General features: G+C 46.4%; 1 protein-coding gene across 1 annotated transcript; it reads left to right on the plus strand.

Annotated features, from left to right (window-relative positions):
* Nucleotides 1-636: 636 nt before the first annotated feature.
* On the plus strand, nt 637-6,137 carry LOC135383856 (endothelin-converting enzyme 1-like). Its single transcript, XM_064613154.1, has 3 exons — nt 637-710; nt 2,369-2,587; nt 3,950-6,137. Exons 2-3 carry the CDS (start codon nt 2,375-2,377, stop codon nt 6,008-6,010), a joined length of 2,274 nt encoding a protein of 757 aa, XP_064469224.1. The 5' UTR covers nt 637-710; nt 2,369-2,374; the 3' UTR covers nt 6,011-6,137.
* The last annotated feature ends 1,613 nt before the right edge of the window (nt 6,138-7,750 follow it).

Consider the following 7,750-nt stretch of genomic DNA (forward strand, 5'->3'; position numbering starts at 1 on the left):
CTGGGAGGTGGTGGGTTCGAATCCTACCGCCGGCTGTGTTGTCCGAGGTTTTCCCTGGGTTTTTCGAAGACTTTCCAGACGAATGTCGGCACAGTTCCCCCTGAAGTCGGCCCAGGACGCATACTAAACCCCCTGTCCCCCACTCCTTCCTGCTGTCCTCTCTCCGTCTGTCCACATCTGTACGCCGCTCATAGCCACAGTTGCTTCGCGGCGCTAACACGCAATAAAAAAAAACATGCGTGTTGCAAATACATATGCAGAGTGTATCGTCCATGCGTTTACGTTTCCGATCCTTATTTTCCTGCAATGAGATAGGTGTACGCAATCCCTGATACATCCTTGAACAGGATGGACGGACGGAACGGAAGGAATGGGTCCGAACAGGACCGAAAGGATAACGAAGCAGCAGAATAAAACACGAGGTTCCATGCTAAAATCGACGCTAAATTCCGTCACCGTCGTTTCACGATGTACAATTACTATAAACTATCACGATGTATTATTACTATCTGTGATGAATGAGCTGAAAGTGGTAGAGACGAAGACTAGGAACGCTCGAACAGTGAAAGGAAGAAGTCCTGGCCGATCTCCCTTGGGGCTAATGGCCATTCTCCGCGGGACGAAGAAGAAGAAGTACTGCATTTCTTCGAACCGCATACGCCTCGTGCAGGGAACTTCAACCGTGGCTTACGATTTTCCGAAACTCCAATGTGAGTATAAACATATGGGCGAACCGATTGCTAACTCTGCACTGACCAATGTGCGCTTTTACGTGCATATATCGACGAGTCTTAATTCATGAACCTGCCACTGTGACGCCGCCTATGATCATAGTTGTCTGGTGACGTAAAGCAACGACTCACTGTGCAACGACGTTAATTTGTAGGACAGAAAATTATTGTAGCCGTAGATAGTGTTCACCGCAGCATGGGAACTTGTTCATCTGATATGAAAGATGTTGTTATAAACCCTAACTTTCTTCTGCGTACTGCAACCTTCGGGTGCCTGCTTTATTGGATTATCTGCGCATGTAGACACTAAACATACCACCATCCGAGCTGCGGTCGGCGGTTTCCACTATGGCAGCACCTTACCATAGTTTAGGGAAGTGGCACGCGTCAGAGTGCGGGGCAGTTTCTGTTGGCGAAAGACGGTGTCGGGAAAAGCAGTTTCTCAGACGAGGACGAGCGAAGTACGAGCAAAAGAAGTACTTCTTTCGCTCGTACTGACGTCAGTAGATGTCGCAGCTGGAGTTATGGCTTAACCAATACGTGAACACACAATGCCCCTAACCACTGTGTGACTTTAATTTGGTTTATGTGTGCATCCTGGCTTTGCTTTGAGGTCTGCACAGCAGCTGCCAACACAGTATAGCTCTGGGGTGAGAGGGCGGAAATCTGAATGATAGCAGACGAAACCTGGACAGAAATTCGTTACATATTCGGCAGTACGTTCTAGTTTATGAAACATTACCTGCGCTGTTATTACGGAATAGTAGGAGATAGGAGACGGCGTAAATTAGCTGTGCTCCGAAAGATGGTGTACACTAGAGTGCCAACCGTTTTCTAGGTGTACATGGTGAGGGCGCTTGTGTAGCTTACAACTTCCAGAGACATTGAGACGGAACTATAGCTACGGCGGGCCCCCCGCGAAACCGTCCACGAAAAAACTTTGGGAGTAGCTGGATCAGACACAGGTGGATTCTTCGATTTCATTGCGAGAGTTTAAACCCAACTCTCATGCCTTGTAAGGCTCTTCCGCAAACACCGCCTACACTTCAAGGAGGATATATCATGCGCTATGCATACTATGCGGAGATAAAAGTGGTCACGTGAAGTGGCGGTTTGAAGATAGGCTTTGAAAGCCTTAGCTGACAACTGTTTCCTTTAGTCTTTCCATGCTACACATGAACTCCACTTTATTCCTCGACCCAAGCGGGTTTTTGGATGTCGAATCTTACCTCACTTGACGCTACATGATTTCGACAATTGCAAAAACATCCGTACGGGACAAACGAGCCGATAGAATCCGTGGTTTCATTAGAGGGAGTACTACCCTGTATCGTGCACTGATATACTGCGGACTACTGCGTGTGGATCACTGCAACGTAGTACGCATAATGTTTACATTGATGTTGAAACGGAGGAACTATAGATGTGCAAATTCGTAGTCTTCTATCCATTTATTCCCAAGTCTGAAGGAAGGAGTGCAATACCACGTGGAAAGCAGGACTAGGGTCGTCTTTTCCATCATTGTGCTATTGTCCTAGAACATTTATCCGCCTAGGTTTAACGAGATTCTAAAATGAAACAATCAAGTGTCTTTGAGAAAGAATTGCAACCATGCTGAGCACCCCTGTTTCCTCTAGCCGAACATGCTTCCCTACGTACCTTCTACGTCAAGCACTCGCGTCGTGGCTGTCAACAGGCCACCTCCACCAATGACACCAGAACCATCTGGTTATAGAGAACTCCCAGCGGTCCATCCTGGTTTTCAAGATTACGCACCTCCTGCAGCACTTGCAATCACGGCGCCTGTCCCTAGAGCACCTCTCTACGAGACCACAATGTGTCGTCACCGTCCTCTGGTAAGGATTGCGATTGAAGCTTGCGGAATTGATTTGTACTGCGTGCTACGATTCTCAACTGGCTGCATGAAGAGTAATGGTAATGGGCTAACAGTAGACTCCGCGGGCACGCGGGCAGTCTAGTGGCCTTTCCAGAGAATTGCACCTATTCCATTTGTGCCCATTGACCTACGGCAATCTCATTTTGGGTGGCGGTCTTTCCCAGAGAAGAGTTACCTTCCTTGCGAGTGCAAAGGAGTCGCCTCGAACGCAAATAATTAGCAGGTCATTGTAAAACAACAACACGTTACGTTTACAAACTTACAGAAACCGTTAAAACAGTATTCCTCGGCATATCAGCCTCACCATGCCTAATAGAACATTTTAATTAAATACCCTCTCACGAAGGTAGTTGATATCCAGTGCATCTCCACTACTACTCTGCATGTTTCAGGGAGATTGACAGAGCCAATCTGAGCGGCAAGACGCTAGCAAGTAGTCATGGTAAGCTGTACAGCAGCTGTACAGCATACTTCAAAGGACTTTTAGCCTTTGTATGTGTTAGGACTTTGTATGTGTGTCAGGGGTATTGCTCTTCGAAACGGCGTGCTTTCACTCCGATAGTATTATAAAGTATTTTTTCCTCTACACGGTACGCTTTGAAAGTGGATGACGAGAAACCGGGTAGATACGCTAGTTTTCCGCGAGTACGCAGGAAGGTCTTGGGATCTTCCGCTGAACGCTTCTGCACATAGATAAAGGGGGCGTCGATGAGCACCGAGCAGAGGCAGAATAATATGTGCTAATCCAGCGCGGCCACAAAGGAATCCTTTCGTGACCGCGCTGGATTAGCACATATTCTTCTGCCTCTGCTCGACGTTCATCGACGTCCCCTCTAACTATGTGCAAACGCGCTTGGCTATCGTAAGGTCCTAAGTAAGAACCCTAATATGATGGTCCCGGTGGACATTTTCATGGTCCATATTAGACTACCGTTTTTTTGTGTGTGAGTTTTTTTGTTTTGTTTTTACGCCCAAAATAGTCGGTAATCGTAACCGTGAAATCTTCAGTAAAGACTCGTTTAGTGTGACACACTGCGTAGCGCGTTTGGAGTCCATGCTGGCGATTATTCGTAATTCGGAACACACAGCACTAAATGCTTAGTTCCAGTTCTAATTACTTGGCAACTTACTCAACAGGTTACAACAACAACTTACAAAATGCTAAAAAATAAGCACGCAATTAAACTAGGCCTTGCTTCCGATTATAGACCCCCAAGAAGGCCATGATACAGCTTTGATAGTTTCTAGATGCCTATAAACTGTGAAATTCTGAGTGCACGATACGCCGGTTGTAGTAAATATGACGTTCATTATTTCTTAGGTTTCAGAGGCATCCGAAACAGAAGAATCCACGCTCACGGACTCTGAAGATGAACGACCTCGCATCAACTGGTTAAGAGAGGCCTTGCTCTGCTTTTTATGCATTGGGTTCATTACTGTCGCATTATTACTCGTGGTACTGATAAGTTTTCAAGGCCGTACTACCATATGCAAAAGTTATGCCTGCGGCGAGTACAGTCGTCTCTTAAAGGCTTCCATGAGCAGCACGATGAATCCTTGTCACAACTTCTACGAATTCGTTTGTGAAGGCTATGATAAGAAGCATGAGTTGTCTGTACGAGAACAGCAGCATCGCTACCACATAGGTGTCGTGGAGAGCTACGCCGCCCTCCTCCGGACGCCTCCGACGAGACAGACAGCAGAACAGAAAGCGGCTAAGTTCTATAAGACGTGTATAGAGTTAATGCGAGGAGAAAGGAACGAGTCCGATGAGTTCAAGGCGTTGCTGAAGAATATTAATTTCACTTGGCCACATCACCAGGTCTACCCCGACTTACTGCGCGTGATGGGAACCGGTCAAATTTACCTCGGCGTCAGTCCGTTCCTCGTGGTCTTAATAAGTCAACCAGTGGATGAATCAGTTCTCGTCCATTTGGCGCCCGGGACGTTTGTGTTTGAATGGCAGCAGATACGACAAAGACTCATCGAGCAAAACAAGTATTACTCTTATTACGCGACAGTTTATGAAATCATGAGTGGCGTTAGGCCGAATACGTCATCATTTTCGGAGCACAAACACGTAGAAGATATCATGATGTCTCGTTTAGCCGTAAGCCCACCAGAGAGAACGACAGTGCACCTGTCTGAATCAGAGTTCAAAGATGCCGTCACGACGTACGAATTCTCTCGGTGGAGAACGCTGCTGAACTCGTTGTTTAACATCGCTCAATACAAGACCTTAGCTGTGAGTGTTGCCAGTCTCCCTTTCTTGACAGGCCTCAATGACGTGATGGCACAATTGTCAGAGGCGGATATGACACTGTTGTACGAATGGGCAGTGTTGTATGAATTAGGCCTATACTTCTTTCCAGAGCTGGCCATCCTAGCTTTTGGATCACCATCGGCTGCTAGTGAAGCGGGTTGCTTGCGTTGCTATGTGCACGTAGAGCGCTACATGAGTAGTGCATTGTCCCACGCTTACGTCAAGGCCAGCGTCTCACCTAGCACCTACGGAGTCGTCAAGGACATGATCCTGGAAATCAAACACCAAACTGCAAGACGCTTGCAAGGCCTCCGCAGATTCACATTCGACTACGCCCTCTATTGGAGCAGCAAAGAACAGACGGATATATTTGGTTATTACGATATCCACTCTATGTACCTCATGGTGCTTTCAGGCATGTACCCAGATATGGGTGACTTATTCCTCAAGAATCACATTAATGCAGCCACAGTATGGAGAGGATGGGCTCATCCGAAACTGTTCGACCGATCCTACTTGCAAGACAGAGACCCTTACAACTTGTACCATCATGATGTAAAAAAGATATTTGTTTCGCCGGTTGCCCTCATGCTCCCACTGTTCGCTATGGAAACGACTTTCGCACTGAAGTATGGTGGACTGGGGGCTCTCATATCAACAGCGTTGTTTGAAGATATCTACGTCAACGCTCTTGCGAACATGACGGACGTAGATAGAGAGTCGTTCATTATTGTTCGCGACTGCCTCGGCGGTGGAGCGAACGATTCACACGTTACCGAGTCTGACAGAGCAGTCTACATGGCAGCGTCAAATAACGCTCTGTGGGACGCATACCGTGCAGCGGAAAGCAGCCTGCAGCGTCGTCCGCCCTGGATCATTCGGACTTTTCCTCGACTAGCGTCTCTGTTTGGAGATCAGGAAGAGAGGATTTTGGGATTGCCTGAGTATAGTGCGGACCACCTGTTTTTTATAATAGCGTGCTACATCAACTGCGGTGGTACCAAGGAAAAATACCAGGATGTATGCAATGTTATGGCAAGAAATAGCAGAAGGTTTTCTGAAGCATTTAGGTGCCCTATCGATAGTCCCATGAATCCCGTGCAAAAATGTGGGTTGTAATCGTCGCATAGGATGTATATATGTCATTGCACGGTCACCAAACTTGACCCCATGAGATGCAGATAATCCCTCATTGTACAACTGTTATGTAAATGTGTTTCTCAGGAAAGATATTGATGAAAATGGAGATGTTGTATCTGATTTTGAAACATTCATGTATCATATTTCATGACCTGACAGTGTATCGCAGAGCCCTGTTGTGGCACCTTTGATAAATTGGCGAATGCATTTCTGAAAGAAGGTGATACTGATCCTATCAAAGATATGATACTCATGTGATTATTTCCATGTCCATACCCCATGTTCATTCCAAACATCGCACATTCAACCAACTATTTCGGAGAGTTTCCATTCCCTTACGAGAGTGCTATTGCATGCTGTAGTGGCAGGTGCCGGTTTGTAGGGAGCAAGCAAAGCGCTTCTTAAATGTTCACCTATCCAATTTCAATTGTATTATTATCCAACTACTTTTACAAGCGCAAATTTAAGACTAGCTATGCTCACTATCATAGTTGCTGCGAGTAACCAGAGATCTGACACAGGGACGGTGTTTGAGTAACCTCCCTAACTTTCTCACTTTTTCACTGCAGCGAAAGGAGCTTTATTCAATGAGATATGCCTATGACAAATTGCATTTTGTTTTGCTTGCTGGCTCTTTCTGTCCTTGATCCGCGAGTACAGGCTTTTCACAGAAGATTTCCGTACAATGTCGTGAAATTGGAGCAGCTTGGGAAAGCTCTTATTGGCGAGACTGATCTGTGCTCTGATCGTAATCAGAAATGAAGTCTCTCACTTCTTGAGGCAAACATTCTGGACACAAACAGTCACGTGAAAGACTAGACTAAATAACACTGGCCATGCTTCCCATGGCCACTGCTTCAGTTTAAGGCGATAGTCTGGACGGAAGTCAAAGCTAAGGAAACTCTGTCACATCCTTTCCTTGGGTGATCAAAGTCTGCGTGCAAAATCTCAACTAAGCTGACGGCCAATTATCTATATAACAATTTCACAGCCTCCAGTTTCGCTGCCGTCACGTAACTGTCGGCTCCTTCCGCTTTTCGCTAGCATGGACGGCACCATTTCCAGACAACTCCTGCTTATCTCACTTCTTTACCACATTACCTTTTTGGCTTGTCTCGGAATATGTCCTCAACCAGATTTATCCCGGTCGCACACCCTTGTGACGACCGGAACAGTGCAGCAGCGCATACTTGCGTCACCTATACAAACCAAAATCGGATATGAACATGGCGTTCGTTTTTCTTGTTAATCACCAAAAGCAGGACGTTCTGCAGAGCGAAATTCGCATGCGGCATCTATACACGCAATTCACATAGGACATACAGCTCTATAATCGCAAAACCACTGTCGCAAAAGCCGTACTGTAACTCTAACCGCTCATCATATTTCTTTTGCCTCGCTTGAAAAACGACTGAACGCAAAATACGTCAGGGCATTGCACGCAGACGCCAGAGTTGCTCGTTTCTTATTTGTCTTTTAAGGGTGAGAAGCATTGGCAGCGCGATTCCTTTCCTGCTTTTCTGCGCTCGTTATACTCCACTTTCCTTCCTCTCTTCGATAATGGAGTTTAGATCTGGAGAAGATGTCCCTTTAGAAAGTGCGACAGGTGCAAAGGTCTTGGAAGGTGGCTCCTGTCAAGCGCGCTTGTCACTTCCGTTGCCACTCTCTCTCTCTCGCTACAGATTGGCTGTGACTTGTGCACCATCTTGCTTTAATCTT

Source organism: Ornithodoros turicata, chromosome 2 (assembly GCF_037126465.1).
Source record: "Ornithodoros turicata isolate Travis chromosome 2, ASM3712646v1, whole genome shotgun sequence".
In the NCBI taxonomy this organism is placed as follows: domain Eukaryota; kingdom Metazoa; phylum Arthropoda; class Arachnida; order Ixodida; family Argasidae; genus Ornithodoros; species Ornithodoros turicata.